We start from the raw sequence: 24,435 nt of genomic DNA, 5'->3' as shown, positions 1-24,435 counted from the left end.
TTTGTCAGCAATTTAAATGGGATAAAGTCTTTCTCACAGTCAAATCTCTTTTCACCACTGTGGTAGGTTATAGGAGTAACTTTATGTCTGCTTATCAGGGTTTTAAACATTAAAGTTCAGCATCTCTCTCCAGCTCTGCATATTCTTAAACATGTTTAATCCTTGTTAATCTAGAAACGTCATGTTCTGGTTATACTTTAGACTTCAAACATATTTCTGTAATATAACGTGTTAGATTCACCACTACAGGGAGTCATTGTTATGTTTTAAGATTTGCTGTTTTTTCCCTTGGTGTTCATTTTACTTGTGTTCGATTCAATATTATTAGAAGTAGCTTTGTGGATGTTATATTTTGGGAGTGTGTTTAAATTGTGGGTTATGTTTTCTTGAAGTCGTCTAGCAATACCAATGTGTGGTACCCGTGCGTAGAAAAGAGTCATTAGCAGTTTCTTTCACACCACATTGTTGACCAATAAAATTGCAGATTGAGAACATTACTGTTTGGTTATGGACCAGTGGTTAGCATTGTTGTCTTCAAATACTGGGGTCCTGGGTTAACGTCCGGATCTGTGATATTATCTGTGAGTAGTTTGTATGTTCTCAATGTGTTCAAGTCGGTTTGTTCCAGTTCCCTCCCACAGTCCAGTCTTATCTTCTCACCGTTGCCCGAAACCTATCCCAGCAAGCAATGGGCACACGGCAGGGTACACCCTGGGTGGGACACACTCACGCCAGACCAGTTTTTTTTTTTACAGAACCCAATTAGCTCTACACAAACTCCTCCGAAATTTGCAGCAACTGTGATGTTTTTCTTCCTTGAAAATGATCAAATAAACTCACCGGGGAAAAATAAATGCCTGTGTTAAAATTAATCCCTTTTCTGTTTTTTTCCGTGTTTGTCTGAGCATGCGGTGATCACTAATGCTGTCTGCCAAATTGTCTTTTAACGTGATCTTTCTTGTAGTACTTTTTCAGCTATTAATAGTGCTTCACACATCGAGGGTCCTGGGTCCAATCCCAGACCTGGGTGCTGCCTGTATGGGGCTTGGATGGTTTTGGCCAGCGTCTCCTACGTGTGCTAATGGCATTCTCTGTATCATACTTAACGGAAATGAAATACGAATGACCGGGGCTGTGATTTTAACTAGCTTTTTCTGGCAAAACTGTCAGCACACAGCCAGCTTGCAGTACGGATTACCGACAATAACAACGCAACCCATTTCTTAGGCATGGCAACAGTAACTAAGGATGCGCAAGTTGACCCGGAACTCCTTTCTCGGGGATGATCGGTCACTTCCTGTGTGGGTTGCAGGGGGTTAGGGACTTTCGTGCCCTGTGTGTCTTTAAAGATGACGGATTGGCTGCTCCCCCTGGAAATGGATCATCTTCGTGAAGGCGTTGCCGATCGCGATGGTGTCTGAAGTGTCAGGTCGTTTGAAGGCGGCGCGGAATCGGGCGGGACGGGCCGTGTTTAGAATCACACAGCGGGTCGGGACTGCAATGGCGCAGGTGAAGCAGGAGATCGAGAGCCCCGAGGTGGGACTGCAGTTCTGGGAGAAGGCGCCGGGAGCGGGAGGAGGTCATCAGACGGATCGTCTCGGACAGACGCCTCCCTGCGAGATGGGTGTAAAAATCAAAGAAGAAACGGACACGGATCTGGAGCTGTCAGGTCAGTGTGGTGCACGGAAGCTTATTAGCGCCACGGAGAGAGAAAAAAAAGATATATATTTTTTGCGTTTACACGAGATAATTTAAACAAGATCTTCAATCGTTAAAGCGCAATTCTGTCTCGTTTTTTCCTTCGCCGGGGCGCTAACAAGTTTACGTAGTGGCGTCTCGGATGAAGTCGTTCAATGTCTCTTTTAAAGACTTGCAAATATCCGCAACGGATTTCGGAGCTGGAAGTTGAGCTGTGCTGAAAACAGATTTGTAATAAGGTAAATGGATATTGAACACACGGCGTTGAGATCAACATGGACTCAGTGTTGTTGTAGTTCGCGTTGGTACACGCCTTTGTCGATCTGAAATGTTTTGGGGGCAAAGCTGAATGTTCAGACAGAAGACTTTTAGGGTTCACTTAGTGGCACACTAAAGCTTAAAAAAACTGAAATGTGTTGATCGTAGAAGTATTCGATCCCATCGATACGGGGGTACACCTGCAGTAGTTTCTTGGTGCGTGGTGTCTGTGATTGAGTGATTTACTGCAGTGTGATGAGAGTGACAGAGGACGACTTGCTGATGTTAATTCGTCTGCTAGCCAGCAGCCATATCACCCTGCAACTCACAACTGGCAGCCCCACTGAAGCTCAGCACTATTGAGCCTGGTCAGTACCTTCACCTTCAGCTGTAAAACTAAGGTTGCTGCTGGGAGAGGTGTTAGTGGGGCCAGCAGGGGGCGCTCACCCTGCGGTCTGTGTGGGTCCTAATGCCCCAGTATGGTGATGGGGACACTGGACTGTAAACGGGCGCCATCCTTCGGATGAGACGTCAAACCGAGGTCCTGACTCTCTGTGGTCATTGACAATCCCAGGGCGTTTCTCGAAAAGAGTAGGGGTGTAACCCCTCCTAATAACCCCCCTCTCTGAACTGGCTTCATCCCTCTGCTCTGCTGGTGTGTGGGGAGCGTTCTGGAGCACTATGGCTGCCGTCACATCATCCAGGTGGGGGCTGCACACTGGTGGCGGTAGTGGGATTCCCCATGACCTGTCAAGTGCTTTGAGTGGAGTGTCCAGAAAAGTGCTTTATAAGCGTAAGCAATTCTTAATTATTATTATTATTATGATTATTATTTACTGTCTCTTGCCTGTGAGGTTTGTACCACCTGGATGTGTTTCTGCTGGGAGGGGAAAAATATCTCATTATTGATCGATCAGCCAGGCAAACTGACCGGAAATCAGGTGTTGGATGTTCCCCAGTGAGCGCCTTTCCTGTGCGTTTGAGGAATCACCTTTGCTTCACTGTTTGATTTTTCTGTGGGGTCTTCCTGAACCCGATTCGGGGCGCAGTGGAGAACGGTCTTGATCTCGAGGTGAAGTTTGCCTTTCTAACTTGCAACTGATTATCGAAGTTTTCCGGTTTCGCAGCGTAGATGTTGTTCTGGTGCGTCTGTTTACAGCGAGGGCTGCTTTTCATCCTGATTCTAAGGCCGTGTGACCCTGTTATTAAAGGTCTTGATCTCTCCTGGCCTGTGTTTTTCAGGGTCGGAGGTCGGGGGTCTCCCTGACGCCGGGGAGAGGGCTCCTCTCGAACAGCAGCGCAGCGAGGAGGAGGAGGAGGAGGAGGGGTGGGGCTCTGGTCGGATGCAGGAGACGGAGCTCCCGTCTGCAGAGGGGAAAGAGACACTCGGGGAGCAGCAGCAGGCCGAGAGCAGACCGAGGCTGGGGGGCCTGGGCTCCGCGCCCGCGGTGAAGCCGGAGCCCGAGAGCGAGCCGCCGGATCTCCAGAGGGATTGGGAGAGACCGGGCCCGCCGAGCGGTTGGGGGGGGCCGGGGGCCGTCTCCCCGCGGGCGCCGAAAACGGAGGAGGAGCCGGGCGGCGCCGGCGATCCCTCGGACCGGGACGCGAACCCCCCGCCGGGCCCAGGGAGAGAGCAGCAGAAACGCCCCCCCCCGGGCGGCGGCGGCGGCGGCGGTCCCGCGCCGCGGCCCTGCTTCGTGAAGGTGGAGAGGCTCCCGTCGCCGGCCGCCCCCCCGCCCCCCCCGCGCCAGAAGCTGCCCTGCGCCCAGTGCGGCCTCCTCCTCAGCCGCCCCAGCAGCCTGAAGCGCCACCAGCTCCTGCACGCGGGCCAGAAGCCCCTGGGCTGCCCGCAGTGTGGAAGGGCCTTCCGCCGGCCGGACCAGCTGAGGGCCCACCAGGCCGGCGCGCACGGCGGCCCCCCGCCGCGGCCCTACCGCTGCCCCCAGTGCGGCCGCGGCTTCCGCCACCCCAGCGGCCTGCGCGCCCACGGCCCGGTGCACTCCGGCGGCGCGGCGCCCTTCGCCTGCCCCGACTGCGGCCGGGCCTTCTGGTCGCCGGGCGGCCTGTACGCCCACCGGCTGGGCCACGCCGAGGAGGGGGGGGCGGCGGCGGCCCTCACCTGCGCCGAGTGCGGCCTGGCCTTCCGCTGGCCCAGCCGGCTGCGGCGCCACCAGCTGGCCCACACCGGGGAGCGGCCCCACGTCTGCGGCCGCTGCGGCCGGGCCTTCAGCCGGGCCGGCAACCTGCGCACCCACCAGCGCGTCCACACGGGCGAGCGGCCCTTCGTCTGCGGCCGCTGCGGCCGGGGCTTCAGCCAGCTGAGCAACCTGAAGACCCACCAGCTGCTGCACACGGGCGAGCGGCCCTTCGCCTGCGGCCGCTGCGGGCGCAGCTTCAGCTGGTCCAGCAGCCTGAGGAACCACCAGTGCGTCCACCCGGATCCTGCAAGTCTGGGCTGAAGAGACTCGGGTCCTGTCCGTGCAGGACCCTCCCTTCAGACTAAAGAGACCCAGTTCCTCCAGCCTGTCAGTGTGGGACCCTCCCTTCAGACTAAAGAGACTCAGTTCCTTCAGCCTGTCAGTGTGGGACACTCCCTTCGGACTAAAGAGACTCAGTTCCTCCAGCCTGTCAGTGCGGGATCCTCCGTTCAGACTAAAGAGACTCAGTTCCACAAGCCTGTCAGTGCGGGACACTCCCTTCAGACTAAAGAGACTCAGTTCCTCCAGCCTGTCAGTGCGGGACACTCCCTTCTGACTAAAGAGACTCAGTTCCTTCAGCCTGTCAGCGTGGGACACTCCCTTCAGACTAAAGAGACTCAGTTCCTTCAGCCTGTCAGCGTGGGACACTCCCTTCAGACTAAAGAGACTCAGTTCCTCCAGCCTGTCAGTGTGGGACACTCCCTCCAGACTAAAGAGACTCGGTTTTTACTGTTGTGTGATGTAAATGGGAGGTTTTTACACATTACATTGTACTTTCTTTGGAGTTTGGAGGACCCCCAAAAGATAAAAATAGCGTAAAAATAGCGTTCAAATCACTGTGGCAAAGCTTTATTTCAGGCTGCTCTGGTGTGTATTACCGGTGCGCACAGCTGTGTGTGCATTGTGTATGGACGGACATGGTAAAGTGCGTCGATCCACCTACACACTGTTCCTGCTGGTGGAGGTGGAGGTCAGAACGCAACTTTGGGGGAAAAAGGACTATCCTGTATCTTATTTAGGCCAAAGGGCTGTTTTGTTTTGTGTTGTTTTTTCTCCCTGAGGCATCTGGGAATGCAGATCGGTATCTGTTTGATTGAAAACAGGCCGTAGGGAATTCTCTCTCTTGACAGACGCCGAGCTGTCAACAGCAGCCCTCCCGCTCCTCGTTAACCCCTTGCTGCCCTGTTTAACGCGACGGCAGCTGACGCGGTGAGGAGATGGCGCACTTCGGAGACTCCGATCGCTCCAGAGTCTTGGTGAGAAAGGTTTACCATAAGTACTGTATACTTATGCTGTATAACACGGCGAGCTCAGTACAGGGCAGTAATGCACTGCTGTTGTTTAAATCTCTTCCTGTTTCTTTTTTTACTCTTAATTATAATAATTGCTTACACCTATATAGCGCTTTTCTGGACACTCCACTCAAAGCGCTTTACAGGTCATGAGGAATCCCACTACCCCCACCAATGTGCAGCCCCCACCTGGATGATGCGACGGCAGCCATAGTGCGCCAGAACGCTCCCCACACACACCAGCTCTCAGTGGGGAGGAGAGCAGAGTTATGAAGCCAGTTCATAGATGGGGATTATTAGGAGGCCGTGATTGGTAAGGTTCAATGGGAAATTTGACCAGGACACTGGGGTTACACCCCTACTCTTTTCGAGAAACGCCCTGGGATTTTTAATGACCACAGAGAGTCAGGACCTCGGTTTTCCATCTCATCCGAAGGACGGCGCCTGTTCACAGTCCAGTGTCCCCCTCACTATACTGGGGCATTAGGACCCACACAGACCGCAGGGTGAGAGCGCCCCCTGCTGGCCCCACTAACACCTCTTCCAGCAGCAACCTTAGTTTTTCCCAGGAGGTCTCCTAACCACTCTTGGTTTATAGTGTTGTTTACTTACGTTTGAGATAACATCTGGAAATGAATAGTAAATACGTGGTTTTAAGGGGTTTGAGTTGGGACGTTCATGCCATGATTGCAGGAGGCCTCAAAAGTGGAAATGTACTGTAGTGGTCTCTTTGTACTGAAATACTGGAAAAAAAAGTATTTTAAACTCATATGCGTTGTATGGCATTTCCTCAGTACTTGTAGATTCCGTCTTTTAATTTTTGCTGATTTCTGTCCACTGACCAGTGCTTCATTGATAACATTTAGATTCAAATTACATTGACACGCTGGCTTTTTAAATTGTGGCTGACGTACGATTTGCTAGGTCTGAAGTAGACCTTTTCTCTTTATTTTTATTTGCAGAACCAGGACCTGAGAAGTACGGTAAATATGTTTATATAGCATGTTCATTTATAGGCGTGTTTAACCATCCCCTTTTTCTTCATAAAAAAATCTGACATCTTTTTTTGTAGCGATGGCTATATTATGGAAGCAACAGGTTTTTAAACCAGGGTCTCTTAGCGGGGGTTTCATAGCAACCGTTACTAAGGAAGCGCAGCTTAACCCGGAATTCCGGTCTGCATTTAGTTCCTGTTTTAGGCAGTTTGACACGTGATCTCGTCTCCCGTGCTGGTGGGGGCTAAGATCCCTTTGCGTTTGCAGAGTTTCGCAGTGGTAGAAGTTTTTTCTCCTCCCCCCCTCCAAATACCGACTCTGAAGAGAGATGGCGAGTTGGATATTAAGCCTGGAGGCCGAACTCCTGTCTCTCCTGCAGGTGGTGCTCACACCGATCGTGTCCGACATTTCCGAGCTTCTGCGGGACGGGATGGCCGAGACCGATCTCTCTTTGCAAGACCAGCTCCGCAGCGTACTTGTCAAGCAGGTCGTGGTTAAGATTCGCAGCGCTTGTCGAGGACGGTGTCGGGACCGAGATCGAGACCCTGAAGGGGAGACTGCAGTTCTGGGAGGAGTCAGGAGCAGGAGATGATGAGGGACAGCCTCCCTGTGAAGTCACTGCAGACATCAAAGAAGAAATGGACACGTATTTAGCATTATCGGGTACGTTTAGTGACTTTTCCGAGCAAAATGTCTTTTTTTTTAAAAAAAAAAGACGCTGTTGAGAATATCGTATACCAATAACAAAATAGTATAGAGACGCAGGAGACTATAATAACACTTAAATAGCGCTTTTCTGGGCACTCCATTCAAAGCGCTTTACAGGTAATGGGGATCCCCTCCACCACCTCCACCAATGTGTAGCCCCACCTGGATGATGCGATTATAACGGGACAGAAAGACATAAACACCCCAAAGACTGTAATGCATAAATGAAGTCCTGTTGTACAATGCACAGGTGACAAGGCAGGAAAAACCTTATTGTTGGAAAACGAAATATCGGAAATGTTGGGTTTTTTTTTTAAATGATCATCTAATCGTTAAGAGCCGGGATCCAGACTTGATTCAGCAGTAATAATAATAATAATAATAATAATTGCTTACACTTATATAGCGCTTTTCTGGACCCTCCACTCAAAGCGCTTTACAGGTCATGGGGAATCCCACTACCGCCACCAATGTGCAGCCCCCACCTGGATGATGCGACGGCAGCCATAGTGCGCCAGAACGCTCCCCACACACCAGCTCTCAGTGGGGAGGAGAACAGAGTGATGAAGCCAGTTCAAAGAGGGGGGTTATTAGGAGGCCATGATGGGTAAGCAAGCATGGTGCCTCTGGGTTCAGCTCCTGGGATGCTGTCTGGGTGGAGTTTGCATGTTCTCCCCTTGTTCGTGTGGGTTTCCTCCAGGTGCTCCAGTTTCCTCCCACAGTCCAGAGACATGGCGGTGGGTTAATTGGCCTCTGGGGAAATTGGGAAAATTGGCCCTGGTGTAGGTAAGGTTGTGCGTGTCTTGCTTGTGTCTGTGTGTGCCCTGCGCTGGACTGGCGTCCCCTCCGGAGTGTATCCTGCCTTGCGCCCCATTGCCTGCTGGGATAGGCTCCGGAACGGCCCTGAACTGGGGGGAAGCAGTTCAAAAAAACGGATTTGACTGAGGCAGGCGTCCTCTACTTTCTCGCTCGAATTGGGAATTAAATATCCTGCCTCCGGGAATATTTAGGTCTTTCCCTTGGGCAATCGGACACAATATCCTGTTTTTCTTCAAATCGATCTCTTTTTCTATAGGATGTGTGCTTGACTTATTCAGATTTCTGAACTACGTCGCTTGTCAGGATGGCCGAGTGGTCTCAGGCTCCAGACTCAAGGACTGGTGTCTTTCCAGCTCGCCTGGGTGTTCTGGTCCCCGAATGGAGGTGTGGGTTCAAATCCCACTCCCGATAGCTTCTGTTTTAGGGGTGAGGATCTGTGCCTGTGGCTAGAAGGGTTTGCCGGTTCAAATCCCGCAGCCAACAGAGGAATCCTACTCCGTTGGGCCCCTGAGCAAGGCCCTGACCCCCAGCTGCTCCAGGGGTGCCGTATAAATGGCCGACCCTGCGCCCTGACCCCCAGCTTCACTCTCTCTCCCTGTCTGTGTGTCTCATGGAGAGCGAGCTGGGGTCTGCGAAAAGACCAATTCCTCATGCAAGAAATTGTATAGGGCCAATAAAGTGATGATCTTATCTCTTACCTTACATGTGTTTTTCCCCCCTTTCTGTAATACCGAACGTATATAGCAATGGCTTTTCTGAGTTACTCTTCAATGCTGAAGTAGTAAGGTGTCTCAACTCAAGTGCCATTGATGGGATACTCCAAGACTGAGCAGTCACTGGGCTGTTTTTTATTAGCTTGTTAAAAGGTGGAGCAGGACAAATGCTATTAAACATCAGTCTGTGAAACCTACGAAGAGTTTCCGGTCAAAGGCTGAAGTAGCCAAGTGCGTAATGCTTTTTTAAAAAATAAAACCCAGTACAGACCGCAATCTCTCTGTGAAGTTTAAAAATATCGCCCACCCCTGAGGAGCGGCAGGTGTTCATCGGAGTCTCTTTATGGAGACTCGGCTCTGAAGCTGGTGGGTTTTGTCGTGGGAATTTTATCGAAGAAGAGCCAGGAGAGGTAAGGTCTTTATTCATATTGCAATACAGGGAAAAGCCGTCACCCGTCTGTGCAGAGAAGTGAAGGCTGATTCAAAAGCAAGCAGGGAGAGCCCCTTGTTTTAGATCTCTTTTTTTAAGCTGATGCAACACATCAAGGACAGGCGAAGCAGTCATTTTCCATTCCTGATAGGTTTTTGCTTTAAACAAAGAAGAGCAGTTAACAAAATAGTTTCCCACACTCCCTTCTTCAAGCAGCAGAGAGAAACTTTATTAAAACACCCCATGCCCTTGACGAGCTGGGGTGCTCTCACACTGTGTTGTAAGTATCCGGCTGCTTCTGCAGCACAGCTCTGTCCGTAAACGACATTTTGAGGATAAAACGCTTTTTCTCGGTAACCTCCCATTGCAGTCTTCGCCACCGAACAGTTCGGACAGCACACGGGCCGGGTGAAGAGGCCGTTCTCTCGGTCTCCATTGATCTCCTTGGTTTGTGTTCGGTTTGGAGGACCAGCCGGGAACTTGCGCCAAGCGTGACAGCGGGAGAACACACAAAAAGCAGGGCAAGCGGCGTGCGAGCCGGCGGTTTCCGATGCGGGTCTCGCAGTCCGCACGGGATCGAGGGCTAGTTCTGTTTTCACTCGGACTTTGCAGAGGGGGAATCGGCCGTTCCTGCCCCGGTGCATGCTGGGATAGGGTCCGCCGCCGCCGCCCTGAACTGGATGGAGCGGTCAAAATAGCGGAGGGGTGGGTGGAATCTCCTCCCTCCGCGCCAACGCAGGAGATCTTCTTGCGCTCCACCGCCTTGGGGGGAACAAAACAACAACACGACGTTCAGCCATGGAGGTAAACCATCGCTCCTCCAGCACGAGACGGGAACTTCCTCACAGCCTGACCAGGACTGGTCAACGCATCCAGTCCGGTCCAGTCCGCGTGTTTGCTCCAGCTCAGCTGTAACTCATCAGGGGAGGCACCCTGCTTTAATTAAGGAGCTCGGGATTGATTCCGTCGTTGATGGAAGGTTCAAGGACCGGTAATGTCCTAGATGGGAAGATCTAGGGCCGGCGACCTCTAGCGTAGTATAAGCAGGTCTGTGCTTTTGGCGGTTTTTATTTAACTGAAGCAAGAAATAATAATAATAATATTTGCTTACACTTATATAGCGTGTTTCTGGACACTGCACTCACAGCTGTTTACAGGTAATGGGGAATCCCACTACTGCCACCAATGTGGAGCCCCCACCTGGATGATGCTCCAGTCTGCTCAGCACACAGCAGCTCTCAGTGGGGAGGAGAGCAGAGGGATGAAGCCAGTTCAGAGAGGAGGGTTATTAGGAGGCCATGACTGGTAAGGGCCAATGGGAAATTTGGCCCGGACGCTGGGGTTACACCCCTACTCTTTTCGAGAAACACCCTGGGATTGTTAATGACCACAGAGAGTCAGGACCTCGGTTTTACATCTCATCTGAAGGACGGCGCCTGTTTACAGTCCAGTGTCCCCCGTCACTATACTGGGGCATCAGGACCCACACAGACCGCAGGGTGAGCGCCCCCTGCTGGCCCCACTAACACCTCTTCCAGCTGCAACCAGAGTTTTTCCCAGGAGGTCTCCCCTCCAGGTACTGACCAGACTGTGAGTTGCAGGGTGATATGGCTGCTGGCCACCGAGCTCTCGAAGACTCGGTTTTAGACTGTTCTATAGGTGTTTCCTGGGGGTTTAGAGCAGCTGTCTGAGGCCATTACCCAGTGCGATAGATCTGAACCTCAGCCAGTGTAGCACAGGGGACCTTCAATACGATGTATATGAATGTCCAGGAGGTTCCTGGAGATTGCTTTTAAAAGCCTGACAGAAAAACTCGCATTAATCTAATTAACTGGACACCCCTGACTGGAGTGCGGCTGTGTTTTCAGCAGTGTCTGCAGTTACCCGAGAACTAAATTTTGTCATCGCCGTCTGTGAAAATGAGCTGAGGAAGCTCTCTTCAGCTAATAGTGACCCCAAACCAGATTGTTTCAATTCAATTCAGCTCAACTCAACTTTATTGTCATTATACTTACACAGGTGCATAGTAGAGTGAAAAGTGTTTCTCATGAGTCACTCAGGTGCAGTGTATAAATAGGACAGAAGATGAGACAGTAGACGGTAACACAGTAACGAGTAATAACATAACGTAATCAAAACTGTGCAAAATCCGCAAACAGACAAAAGAACACAAACAGTGCAAGGTCATTCTTGGAACAGTGCAAAAATAGAACGGCGATTAATAAATATTACAACTAATACAGTTTTCCTGAGCTCTCGAAGGGACAGAACAATTACAATTGTAATTACAACTACAGTACAATTACAAATACTGACCCCCCAAACCAGACTGTTTCATCGCACGCCGGCACTCTCTGGGATGTCTGCGCTCCGTGCCCAGTGCCTCAGGTGCCTTACCTTTTCGCTTCGACTTCGTCCTCGCCAAAACGACGGCCGAGATCATCCCGAGCAGCCCGCAGACCACGAGGGCGGCGTACACCCGGTAGAAAGTGGAGGTGATGCCGAAGAGGCCGTCCGTCCCTGCAGAAATCAAACAGCCCCTGTTAATCCGACACCTGGACTCCAGCTGATGATAGTGGAAACACTGCTCTCCCTATTCAATCACGGCATCTACTCACAACGGGTTCACCTAACACTTAAAGTTGATGATGTCGGGGGTCCCTGTTAGTCTTCTAGGTCATCCTGTCACGCCTGTTGTTTCAAGAGTAGGAACCTTTCTAGGTTCAATTCACCAGAAAGAAGAGGCACAGCAGGTTCAGTTAAGATGGCGGCCTTGTCCGGAACTACATTTCCCAGAGGGCTTCGGAGGTAGGGATGGGGGGTGGGGTTAAGTCACCTGACGAGTTGCTGAAGAGCAAATTGATTGGCCGAGATGCTCGTTTTCGAAAGGGCTCTCGGAGAGAGAGAGAGAGAGACGCGCTGTCTTTGGAAGAACTGGTGCACAATCCACGCAGGATGTGGAGGCGATCTCTCTGGTTTTCTCACCCTGTTGTTTGGCAGCGAATGCGATCTGATCTCTTGACGAGCTTGGAGGTCGGAGACCCGTTTTGCACAGCGCCGCAAATCCGTGGAATTAAATTAATCCGTCTTCTATCCCCTTTATTTGATTTTTTCCAGAAGCCAATTTACCTACCAGCAAGTCTTTGGACTGGGACAGGCAAACCGGGGGAGAACATGCAAACTCCACACAGACAGCAGCACCCCAGGAATTGAACCCAGGGCCCAGGGTAGGAAAAAACACAACTGATCGTTATTTTCAGACATTAAGCAATGGGCAGAGCTCAGTGCGAATGTCCCCGTTTGCGCTATACGGGGGTTTTAAGGGCATTAAAATTTGCAGCACTGAAAAAATGACAGCAGGCGAGAGTCTCACCAGCGCACACCAGTCCCGCCTCTTCTCCCAGGGTGCAGTTCGTCGTGTTTGTGTGCGACTGCGGGCAGAAGAAAATCCGAGATTCGTTTCCTTGGCACCGGAGCGCCCCTGACCACACCGGGCCGCCCCCTCTCCCGAAATCAGACGCCCCCAGCACCCCTTCGGGGGTCCCGCAGTGCAGCTCCCGGCAGACGACCTCGGCGCTCGGCCGGTCGAAGTCCGAGCGGCACACGGAGCCCCAGGTTGTCCCGCGGAGCACCTCCAGCCTCCCCGAGCAGCGATCCCAGCCGCCCGCCAGCCTGGCCGCACGGTGTCCTGGGATTGCAGCACAGGAGAAACCCACTCTGGAGGTTAATGTTCCCGATCAGTTTAAACCAGTCATGTTCCATTCCGCCCGTCCGTTTTTTTTCCAATTCAGGGTCAGGGGGCAAGCTGGAGTCAATCCCAGCAAGCAACGGGCACGCAAGGCAGGATACACCGGGGATGGGACACCAGTTCAGCACAGGGCACAGGGCCATCACCCGGGGGCCAATTTACCCAGAAGTCAACTAACCCACCCGCATGTCTATAGAGACCAGAGCACCTGGAGGAAACCCACTTGAATGTGGGGGAGAACATGCAAACTCCACGCAGACAGCAGCCCTAGTCCAGAATTGAACCCAGTGGAATGCCCACCACTGCAATACTCCATTCGGGCAATACCAGAGAGTCACTTAAACCTGTCTAAGCCTAAGCCAGAACTATAGGGCACCCAGTGAGACCACACCTCAGACAGATACCAGTCCTATCGCAGAAAACACACTGCCCTTCAAATTTCAACAACATCTCCCAAACGACCTGCTGAAGCAGCACCAGGAGACCACCGCGCCGACACCGCGGAGGACACGCAGACTCCACCGAGACTGTGCGCCCTTCATCAAAAGAGGAACTGCACTGCAATTTCCGTATTTCGGGGGTTTGGAAGGAATCGGCGGTGAGGACGATTTCAAACCCCGTGACACTGTAAACAAGCAGCGTTGTGAATCCAGCTCTTTTTAATCCAGTGGAAGTATTGCTCGCGACTTCCAGATGGTTTTGCCCACAGATACTACTTCTTCATGCAGATCACATTGGACCACCTTCTGCAGTGAAATGTCTGCTGCACACAACTTGTACATCACAGTACATCAAGTCATCACAGTGACTAGTGAGCAGGAAGGGCCGCGTCGCTTTGCAATTCCTGGGAATTCGAATGCGAATTCACAACAACATGGCGACTTACAGTACTTTCCACTTCGTTTATGATTTAGCGCTTATATTTTAAAAAAAATGTCTCTTAATTATCATCAATGCCATCGTAGTACATTAGTCATTGTAGGGACTAGAGAGGGGGAAGGGCAGCAGAAAGGGAGTTTGAAACGACATGGTGACTTACGCCACTTTTCACAGGTCACAGTTTTGTGCTTCATTTGGAATTTTGGTCCATTTTCTCTGCAGCCAATTTAATTGAATTTCGTGACCGAGATTTAATAATGGGTCGGAGTTTTTGATATCGAGTAAGAGCCCGTCCCTCACCTGAGCAAACCGCTCCAGCCTCCCAGCTGACGCGCTGCTGTTCTCTGACTTTACCGGCCCGGCAGTACTGCAGTGCAGACTCGGACCCGTCGCAGGACACGCCACTCAGAACCGCCGATCCGGGATCGGTCCCGGAGTGGGGTCGGCCCGGATCGGCGGATAGGGCGGAACCGCAGCCGAGCTGCTTGCACACGACCGAGGCGCTGCGGAGGTCCCAGCCCGCGTGATCGATGATCATCCAGCGCCCTTTGTGATAAAACTCCACCGTCCCAGCACATGGACTGCCCTCATTTACCAACCTCACCTCCGCGATGCCTGGAGAGAGAAAGACATGGGTCACACACACCAAGACCATATAACATCCCAGTGTCTGGAGAGGGCGACACACAGACTGATTAATACACACACTGACAGTATCTAATAACCCAGTGTCTGGAGAGACACACAGCCTGATTAATACACACACTGACAGTATTAACCTCTGTTGTACACACGTACAAAAGCCAAGCAACGATGGTGAGGATCGCAGTTGTAACACTCAACAGAAAAGGAGGAGTACTGCCAAAAGATTATGGTGATGCCCCAAGGGGCATTGCAACAGAGTTTCTTCAAATAAGCACATCATGGTCAACAGACACCTCCAGACAGCCATTAGACTCAAAAGCAGTGATCTTTGTTTTATATTTTTATTATAAGTGAGGGAACAAAAGCCAACCTCTGTAGACCAAACCGCACAAAAGCCTAACTCTTCTTTTGAGCTGCTAACTAAATCTAGTCATTCTTTTCGTGTATGAAAGCTCACCGAGTATCTTGTCTCGTGACCTCTGGCCTACAGATTCACTGACTGACCGACTCAGAAAGCCTCAGCTTCCTGCTTTTTAAATGTGCACCCGACCAATCATCTCCCTGGGACCGATCAGGTGACTAAGGGGACCCAGCGCCTCATTGCCCGCAAAGGCTTCTGGGGAATGCGGTCCAGACGAGGCGGCCATTTTATCCGGCCCAGAAGAGCCGTCACGATCAGGAAAGGCATTTCAGTTGTGCTCAATGGTGAAGACAGGTCCACCTACCTGAACAGATCACCCCAGCGTCCACGATGTGGGGGTAACCGAGCTGCTTCACTTCACTGATTGTACACTCCCTCAGGGAAGACTCTGTCCCGTTGCAGAAGACTGAGGCCAGCAGGACGGCTCCAGACCCTGGTCCAAATCGGCCCTGTATTGGCGCTGATACAGCATAGCCGCAGACCAGCTGCCTGCACACCACTGTGGCATCTCTGATATCCCAGTCATAGTAAGCTACTGTCCCCCACTCTCCTTTATAGTGAATCTCCACTGTCCCCTCACAAGGATTGGCACCATTGACTAGTCTCACATCCACACTGCCTGGAGAGAGAGGAGACACAGACTGATTAGTGCACACACTGACAGTATCTAATAACCCAGTGTCTGGAGAGACACGCAGACTGATTAATAACACACTGACAGTATTAACCTCTGTTGTACACACACGTACAAAAGCCAAGCAACGATGGTGAGGATCGCAGTTGTAACACTCAACAGAAAAGGAGGAGTACTGCCAAAAGATTATGGTGATGCCCCAAGGGGCATTGCAACAGAGTTTCTTCAAATAGGCACATCATGGTCAACAGACACCACCAGACAGCCATTAGACTCAAAACCCAGTGTCTGGAGAGACACACAGACTGGTTAATACACACACCTTGTGTGTGTCTCCTTTAGTGATCTCTGGAAAATGGGTTTTTGTCACGGTTGAACTCATCTCAAGCCCGGTGCTGTGACTCCTCGCATCCCCACACCGACACGGTACTTTAGGATCGTCCTCAACTGGCAACAGGGAGCCCCCACCGCCACTCACCTGTGCAAATCACGCCCGCGTCCTGAGCGTGACTGCAGTCGTGCCGCCCCCAGCCGGGGGCCGCGCAGTCCAGCAGGTCAGACTCCGGCCCCCGGCAGGCCACCTCGTCCAGCCAGACGGGCCCGGCGCCCTCCCCGAAGAAGACGTCGTGGCGCGGCGGGACCGTGTCCCGGCAGCCCAGCTGCCGGCACACCACGCCGGCCTCCCGCTGGCCCCAGGCGTCGTCGCACACCGTCCCCCACTGCCCCGCGTGCAGGACCTCCACCCGGCCCGAGCACGGCCCGCCGCCCGCCAGCCTCACGCCCCGGCCTGGAAAAGAGAAATCGCAGACGGGTCCCGTGGACCGGGGGCCCGAAAAAACGGAGTGACCCCCCCCCCCCCAACGCGCAAACGAGCCATCAGGTAGCGGCGGCCTAGATGCTACTGCTGATGTAGGTCGAGGGCGGGGACGGTGCTCTGGTGAAAACAACAGCAGACCTGGCTCATGTGTCAATTCAGACAGCATCAGGGGCTAATTATTCTTATTCTTATTCTTATTTCTACTCTCAAAATTATCTGTTCTCTCTTCTCTATTCTTATTCTCAACTCTCAATATTCTATATTCTCTATTTCTTATTCTCTATTATCTATTCTCTGTTCTCTGTTCCTTATTCCTTATTCCTTCTTCTTTATTCCCTATTCCCAGTTCTCTGTTCCTTCTTCTTTATTCCCTATTCCCAGTTCTCTATTCCTTATTCCTTATTCCCTATTCCCAGTTCTCTATTCCTTATTCCTTCTTCTTTATTCCCTATTCCCAGTTCTCTGTTCCTTATTCCTTCTTCTTTATTCCCTATTCCCAGTTCTCTATTCCTTATTCCCTATTCCCAGTTCTCTATTCCTTATTCCTTCTCCTTTATTCCCTATTCCCAGTTCTCTATTCCTTATTCCTTCTTCTTTATTCCTTATTCCCAGTTCTCTATTCCTTATTCCCTATTCCCAGTTCTCTATTCCTTATTCCTTCTTCTTTATTCCCTATTCCCAGTTCTCTATTCCTTATTCCTTCTTCCTTATTCCCTATTCCCAGTTCTCTATTCTTTATTCCTTCTTCTTTATTCCCTATTCTCTACTCTTTATTCTAAATTAACAGTGCCATCACGGCCAGTTTTTCTCTTACCGGAGCAAGAAACTCCAGCATCGTCGCTGTGGTTCCCAGTGAGCTCCCGCCACTCGCCCGCCGCGCAGAGCCGCAGGGCCGGTTCCGACCCGTTACAGGCCGCCTCGAAGAGCCAGACGGGGCCGGCCCCCTCTCCGAAGCCCCGCCCCGCGCCGGCCTGGGCCGCGCCGCAGAAGAGCTGCCGGCAGACGACGGCGGCCACCTCGCCCGTCAGGAGGGCGCGGGGCAGCGTGCCCCAGCGGCCTCCGTGGAGGAGCTCCACCCTCCCGCTGCAGGGGGCGCTGCCGTTCACCAGTCGCAGGTCTACACTCGCTGGGGGGGGAGAGAGAGACGGTGGGGGGGGGGGATCACGGAGATCATCCGTCACGCCCCCCCCCCGTCATCCGAAACGAGCCCACTGATTGGATCCCACTGCCTGCGAAATGATCCAATCCCCCGCCTCGATCCCCGCCACGCCTCCCGAGTCCTCAGAACACCACGGCATCCCAGTGAGGAGCTCCCAGTTCATGTCCTCGGGAATCGGGATCAGGAAGCCACCTGATCGCTGGCCGACCCTTGAATCTCGGGCTTTCCCTTGGACGACGATTCCCGATCCTACGATTCCGGCTCTCTCCCAGACCCCCCACCCCGACCCCGTGTTTGACATCAAACCGGCTACCGCGTCCAGTTTGACATCGTGTCTTTGGCCGTTCGGCCCTCCTTAAGCTCGTGAATATGATTCTGCGGGCACAGGGGCTAGCGTGGCTGTCTTGTGTGGGGTTATCGTAATAATAATCAACTGTATTTTATATGGCGCCTTTAAAGGTGGCCTCTCAAAGTGCTTTACAGAATCACAACAACAATAAATAAGAAGAATACACCAGATAAAACACAATGACAACACACAGAGGAGAGCGTGGATGGTGGTACTAAGAGAAGCAGAGGGGTGAAGAATGGATCCAGTTCAGTAAAGGCTCTTCTGAAGAAGAGGGTTTGGAGTCTGGATTGGCAGGAGTTTAGAGAAGGTGACTCTCTGATATCCTTGGGCAGAGAGTTCCAGAGCTTGGGGGGCACAACAGGAGAAGGCCCTGTCACCCCTAGAGTGTAGACGGGCTTGGGGGGACAGTAAGGAGGGCAGAATTTGAAGAGTGAAGGTTGCGAGGTGGGGAGTAGGGCGATGATAGCTCAGACAGGTACTGAGGCGCCCAGCCATGCAGAGCCTTATAGGTGAGCAGGAGGATTTTAAAGTCCACACGGAATATGACCGGAAGCCAGTGCAGGGACTCCAGGATAGGAGTAATGTGATCACTTGCACTAGAGTTTGCATGTTCTGCCCCCCCCCCCCTTCCCCCCGTTTGCCTGGGTGTCCTCCAGGTCCAAAGACCTGCTGACAGGGTCATAGGCGTCTGGGAAGTTTGACACAAAGCAGACAGACGTAAAATCTTATCTTTGCGGCTGGGCCAGTGGGACTGAGAGCAGTAGTTTCCGCTGACCTGCCACTAGGGGGCGTTCGGGGCCTCTGTTGTGTGTGATTAGTCTCACATGTGGCGCAGTAATTAACGAAACAGATAATGAGTGCGGGGCTCATAATCTGTTTCTCACTTGGGTTCCTTTTCAATTTGTTTAGTAGATAAAAGGAATTCACGGTGATGTTGGATTAATTAAAGTCGGTTTTCTTTGGTGTATAGGGCAGAGATTTGTCAAGTTATTTCTGTGTTTGCTTTTTTTGCATGAGAGGTAGAAAAAAAACAGCCCCACCCATACTTTTTTTTTTTTAGCCTGGGAATATCCTACTCCGACAGGGGAAGAGATCTCCAGAATATGTTACACACAGAGGGCGTGGAGCGAGCTGCCCAGCCGTGATGTTGAAGCCGATACCCAGGCTTCTCTCAGGACACAGCTGGGTGAGCTCCTCCAGTCAGGACAGGAGGCTCTTCTGTACACAGAGGGTGGTGGGGGTGGGGAACAAGCTGCCCGGCCGTGTGGTTGAAGCCGATACCCTGGCTTCTGTCCAGACACAGCTGGGTGAGCTCCTCCAGTCAGGACAGGAGGCTCTTCTTTACACAGAGGGGGGTGGGGGTGGGGAACAAGCTGCCCAGCCCTGTGGATGAAGCCGATACCCTGGCTTCTCTCCAGACACAGCTGGGTGAGCTCCTCCAGTCAGGACAGGAGGCTCTACTGTACACAGAGGGTGGCGGGGGTGGGGAACAAGCTGCCCAGCCCTGTGGTTGAAGCCGATACCCTGGCTTCTCTCCAGACACAGCTGGGTGAGCTCCTCCAGTCAGGACAGGAGGCTCTTCTGTACACAGAGGGTGGCAGGGGTGGGGAACAAGCTGCCCAGCCCTGTGGTTGAAGCCGATACCCTGGCTTCTCTCCAGACACAGCTGGGTGAGCTCCTCCAGTCAGGACAGGAGGCTCTACTTTACACACAGAGTGGTGGGGGTGGGGAATCAACTGCAAATAGTCATGCTTCACACTCCTGGAAGTTAAAAGAGCGCGTTCGCCCCTGACCTGAACAGATCGCTCCCGCGTCGGCGTCGTGAGGGGCGTCGCGGCCTTTCAGCTCCGTCGACCTGCACTTATTCAGGGTGGATTCCGACCCCTTGCAGGCCACATCCCTCACCAGGACGGGCCCGGACCCGGGTCCGAAGTGAGCGCCCCCCGGCGCCGCCACCGCGGCCCCGCAGCCCAGCTGCCTGCACACCACGCCGGCGTCGTCGAGATCCCAGCCCTGGTGGGCTACCGTCCCCCACTTCCCTTTGTACTGGTACTCCACTGTCCCCGCGCACGGGCTGCCGCCCCTGACCAGCCTCAGATCTGGAGAGAGGGGACAATGTCAGCTTATCCATCGTTGTGCCTAACCAAAGCAGACACGATCCGGGTGGGCAGGAAGCACATCCTTTATTGCGTGTGCATACATGTGCATCCTCGATGCAAAAGGACGCTCTTTATACAAAATCACAAACAGCAGGCCCACCCAGAACAGATCCAGTACAGTTCCTGTGCCATATATGGTGTACAGCCAAGGCTGTTAGCCTTGGTGCATGAGCCAGCAGCCAGATCACTCTACAACTCAGCACTGGCAGCCCCCCCCCCACTGGAGCTCAGCAGGTGTGAGCCTGGTCAGTACCTGGAGGGGGAGACCTCCTGGGAAAAACTAAGGCTGCTGCTGGAAGAGGTGTGAGTGGGGCCAGCAGGGGGCGCTCTCACCCTGCGGTCCATGTGGGTCCTAATGCCCCAGTATAGTGACGGGGGACACTGGACTGTAAACAGGCGCCGTCCTTTCGGATGAGACGTCAAACCGAGGTCCTGACTCTGGTTTGGGGTCACTATTAGCTGAAGAGAGCTTCCTCAGCCCGTTTTCACAGACGGCGACGACAGAATTTAGTTCTCGGGTAACTGCAGACACTGCTGAAAACACAGCCGCACTCCAGTCAGGGGTGTCCAGTTCATTAGATGAATGCGAGTTTTTCTGTCAGGCTTTTAAAAGCAATCTCCAGGAACCTCCTGGACATTCATGTAAATCGTATTGAAGGTCCCCTGTGCTACACTGGCTGAGGTTCAGGTCTATCGCACTGGGTAATGGCCTCAGACAGCTGCTCTAAACCCCCAGGAAACACCTATAGAACAGTCTAAAACCGAGTCTTCGAGAGCTCGGTGGCCAGCAGCCATATCACCCTGCAACTCACACTCTGGTCAGTACCTGGAGGGGAGACCTCCTGGGAAAAACTCTGGTTGCAGCTGGAAGAGGTGTTATTGGAGCCAGCAGGGGGCGCTCACCCTGCAGTCTGTGTGGGTCCTGATGCCCCAGTATAGTGACGGGAGACACTGGACTGTAAACAGGCGCCATCCTTTGGATGAAATGTAAAACCGAGGTCCTGACTCTCTGTGCTCATTAACAATCCCAGGGCGTCTCTCGAAAAGAGTAGGGGTGTAACCCCAGCGTCCTGCCCAAATTTCCCATTGGCCCTTACCAATCATGGCCTCCTAATAACCCCCCTCTCTGAACTGGCTTCATCCCTCTGCTCTCCTCCCCACTGAGAGCTGCTGTGTGGGGAGTGTTCTGGCGCACTATGGCTGCCGTCGCATCATCCAGGTGGGGGCTGCACACTGGTGGCGGTAGTGGGATTCCCCCTGACCCGTAAAGCGCTTTGAGTGGAGTGTCCAGAAAAGCGCTATATAAGTGTCAGCAATTATTATCATTATTATTAATTATAAACTGAAAGAATGTTCTTGGGTTCCTTTTAATTGTCGTTTGAGCGGACCTTGTGTCCTTCTAGATGTTGTTCATCGCGGCTTAAGCAGACAGCGGGCGGATCGCCGAAGTGCAAGGAAAAGTGAAGACTCCGCCCACCTTGAATTCCACTTTCGGAATAGCCGATGTCACCCCCTGAAAGACAAAAACGAAAGAGGGTTTTTATACAAAACGTGCGACTGGCCCTAGCCGGGGGGGGGGGGGGCCGTCACTGCCCGGAACAGCCGCGAGCCGGCGTGGGACTCTTGATCTGGAGCAGCCGGCGTCGATCGCAAGCCCCTTGCTTCCCTACCCCCCTCCCCCCCCGAGACACAGCTGAAATGTTCAGAGCCGTAGCTGTCAAAGCTCTCAGTGAGAGGTGAGAGGAAAAGAGCGTTAAAAAAAAAAAAAAGAACGCCAGCCCATTGGGCTGGCGATAAGCTGCGCGCGTTCCTGTAGATGTGGAAGGTGGTGCTCCGCCGAGACTCAAAACCACAGCGGAAGAAACCCCCCCCCCAAACCGTCTTACGAAATAACTGCGATCAGCAATTTCAATTTGCCGGGCCATCGGATAGACGGAAGTCGAGCCTGCCCCTCTCGAAGACGGGGGGGGGGGGTCGTACATTTTTGTGCTGCTTCTGACAACAATTCCCAAAATATGTTGCTAATTATTCTTGTTCTTATTCTTATTTCAACTTTCTCCTCTCTACGCTCTACACTCTATTCTTATTCTCAACTCTCAATATTCTCTATTCTCTATTTCTTATTCTCTATTCTCTGTTCCTTATTCCCTATTCCCAGTTCTCTATTCCTTATTCTTTATTCCCTATTCCCAGTTTTCTATTCCTTATTCTTTATTCCTTATTCCCAGTTCTCTATTCCTTATTCTTTGTTCCCTGTTCCCAGTTCTCTATTCCTTATTCTTTATTCCCTATTCACAGTTCTCTATTCCTTATTCTTTGTCCCCTATTCCCAGTTCTCTATTCCTTATTCTTTGTTCCCTGTTCCCAGTTCTCTATTCCTTATTCTTTATTCCCTATTCACAGTTCTCTATTCCTTATTCTTTATTCCCTATTCACAGTTCTCTATTCCTTATTCTTTGTCCCCTGTTCCCAGTTCTCTATTCCTTATTCTTTATTCCCTATTCACAGTTCTCTATTCCTTATTCTTTGTCCCCTATTCCCAGTTCTCTATTCCTTATTCTTTGTCCCCTGTTCCCAGTTCTCTATTCCTTATTCTTTATTCCCTATTCCCAGTTCTCTAGTCCTTATTCTTTATTCCCTATTCCCAGTTCTGGGCTTCTAAAACGGCCTCTTCTGCCAGCGATGGCTTCCTATTTTGGACAATTCTCGACGTTTCTGGTGAGAGTTTTTTGTTCATAAGCGGGTGACGTGGTATTGCAGTGGTGAGCTTTGCCACCTGGCAGCACTGGGGGGGGGGGGTGCCCGGGTTCAATTCCAGACCCCGGGGTGCTGTCTGTGTGGAGTTTGCATGTTCTCTCCACTTTCCTCCTACAGTCTGAAAGACACATCCTGGTGGGTTAATTGGCTTCTGGGAAAAAAAACTGGATCTGGTGTGAGTGTGTGTGGGTCTGCGTGTCGGAGATGGACTGGTGTCCCGTCCCAGGAGGTAGCCCACCTTTCTCCTGCCGCTGCATTAAGCTCTGGATCCCCGCCATCCTGAATTGGATGAAGGGATTAGAAAATGGATGGATCTTTATTCCGGTGTTTGCTGAACGGATGAAGCATCATCCCAGGCGGGCGCGACACACTGGTGGTGGTGGTGGAGGGGAGCCCCCTGACCTGTCAAGGGCTTTGAAGTGGAGTGTCCAGAAAAGTGATATTTAGGATTATTCTCCAGGAATAACCACCCCCAAGAATGAAGCGTACTGAAAGGATCATGGAGTGAAAATGTGGCTGAACCCTCTTGGCTGAGGGCTGACCTCCTGGACTTGCACTTTGTGCAGTGTTTGCTCGTCCTCCTATTTTGACTCAGTTTTCATTTCTGACCAGTTAAGCAAATTGAGGAGCTTCTTGAGTATATCTACAGAAATACCTTCCGTGGCACCGATCCAGTACGAGCACGTGTGCGATCCCGCACATCGTGGGGGACTGTAAAGCAGCAGCCGACCAGACCTTTTCCGTCATCGCGCCCTGCCACGGGGAAGCAGGGCGACGTACACAGTGAGTAACCTTACAAGACGGGCTGGTGGGGGAGGCGATTCTGGTGTATCGATGCAGGCAACATCAAACCCGTCTAATGTGTGACTTCGGAAAAGCCTGAAGGCAGCATGGGCCCGCCGGTAGTGGAATGAGAAAGGAAGCAGAACGTGTATTGCAAGTCAGCCTAAGACGACCCTGAACTCTCCCCACATCATGCATCGGCTGCCGGTGGGCAAGTGCTCCCATATCTCCACAGACATCTGTGAACGTCTTGTTCTAGCCTGCGCTGCAGTTACGCTGGTAGATATGCGTTATTTAAGCACTATTAATCTGCAGCAAAACCACGACACATCGTACAATCTATGCCGCGGCAGAAACGTTTCAGCCTTAAGACACCGAATCCAGGGCCGATCTTGAGAGCCTTCTGTTTAAACAGCAATATACACGTCAGGTGAGATCTGGAGAAATGCCACCAAGAAACGTTGCATCCTCATTCTTGAAGGTGCTTTTGTTTCTCTTGATTTGACTAGATACGTCAAAGCAGAGCGTCCAGTTGTCACTACTGATCGCGTCTTCAAGTGTAAAAGCTCAGACCTGCGGCTGTTCGACAGCTGTGGGACTTACCAGCTGAGGAGAGCCGGAGCAGGGCAGCCAGGGAGAAGACGGACAGGATCTTCTCCATCCTTCGCCGGGACTGACCGGCCTCCCTCAGAGCAGAGCGAGATCCCAGACAAACAGAGTCCGCAGGACTGGCCACCACCCTGGAGCAGAGTCACAGAGCAGCAGAGGAGATCTAGAGCGTTTATAGACAGCAGGAACAGGTCTTCAGCTCCTCCTGAGGCACCTCCTTCCATCTGTAGATGATACTCATAAGGGGAAATGGTGCATCACCCTTATCTTGATTGACGCATGTGTAACTGGAGATAATTTGTCCAATCTCCACCCCCTTCATCAGAAACATTCATTTTTGTATTCTTGTGCTTACGATATG

The 24,435-nt window shown here is 52.1% G+C and overlaps 2 protein-coding genes and 1 non-coding gene across 3 annotated transcripts; 2 read left to right on the top strand and 1 right to left on the bottom strand.

The window, feature by feature from the left end:
* Positions 1 to 1,294: 1,294 nt before the first annotated feature.
* Positions 1,295 to 6,212, top strand: LOC148813385 (uncharacterized). The gene is made up of 2 exons (XM_088908326.1): positions 1,295 to 1,669; positions 3,199 to 6,212. The coding sequence occupies exons 1-2, from the start codon at positions 1,411 to 1,413 to the stop codon at positions 4,413 to 4,415; spliced, it is 1,476 nt and encodes a 491-aa protein (XP_088764452.1). The 5' UTR covers positions 1,295 to 1,410; the 3' UTR covers positions 4,416 to 6,212.
* Positions 6,213 to 8,266: 2,054 nt separating this feature from the next.
* On the top strand, positions 8,267 to 8,379 carry trnal-caa (transfer RNA leucine (anticodon CAA)). The gene is made up of 2 exons: positions 8,267 to 8,304; positions 8,334 to 8,379. It is a non-coding gene; the product is annotated as a tRNA-Leu (tRNA).
* Positions 8,380 to 9,547: 1,168 nt separating this feature from the next.
* On the bottom strand, positions 9,548 to 24,126 carry LOC148813383 (scavenger receptor cysteine-rich domain-containing protein DMBT1-like). The gene is made up of 10 exons (XM_088908314.1): positions 24,069 to 24,126; positions 21,403 to 21,438; positions 19,560 to 19,865; positions 17,070 to 17,381; positions 15,917 to 16,225; positions 15,109 to 15,423; positions 14,039 to 14,353; positions 12,485 to 12,799; positions 11,509 to 11,631; positions 9,548 to 9,873 (listed from the first exon to the last, which is right to left on the bottom strand). Exons 1-10 carry the CDS (start codon positions 24,124 to 24,126, stop codon positions 9,707 to 9,709), a joined length of 2,256 nt encoding a protein of 751 aa, XP_088764440.1. The 3' UTR covers positions 9,548 to 9,706.
* Between the last annotated feature and the right edge of the window lie 309 nt (positions 24,127 to 24,435).

This window comes from Atractosteus spatula (assembly GCF_055471065.1).
Source record: "Atractosteus spatula isolate fAtrSpa1 chromosome 10 unlocalized genomic scaffold, fAtrSpa1.hap1 SUPER_10_unloc_1, whole genome shotgun sequence".
NCBI lineage: Eukaryota > Metazoa > Chordata > Actinopteri > Semionotiformes > Lepisosteidae > Atractosteus > Atractosteus spatula.
The sequence above is the reverse complement of the archived record's forward strand: the minus strand, read 5'-3'. Positions and strand labels throughout refer to the sequence as shown.

What these genes read in the sequence shown, in the direction of transcription:
- LOC148813383 (XM_088908314.1), bottom strand. Translation starts at nt 24,126, where the DNA reads ATGGAGAAGATCCTGTCCGTCTTCTCCCTGGCTGCCCTGCTCCGGCTC. An exon ending in GCTCCGGCTCTCCTCAGCTG is followed by an intron (nt 21,439 to 24,068) that starts GTAAGTCCCACA and finishes TTTGTCTTTCAG; the next exon opens with GGGGTGACATCGGCTATTCC. An exon ending in GGCTGGAGCGGTTTGCTCAG is followed by an intron (nt 12,800 to 14,038) that starts GTGAGGGACGGG and finishes CTGCAATCCCAG; the next exon opens with GACACCGTGCGGCCAGGCTG.
- LOC148813385 (XM_088908326.1), top strand. Translation starts at nt 1,411, where the DNA reads ATGGTGTCTGAAGTGTCAGGTCGTTTGAAGGCGGCGCGGAATCGGGCG. An exon ending in CACGGATCTGGAGCTGTCAG is followed by an intron (nt 1,670 to 3,198) that starts GTCAGTGTGGTG and finishes TGTGTTTTTCAG; the next exon opens with GGTCGGAGGTCGGGGGTCTC.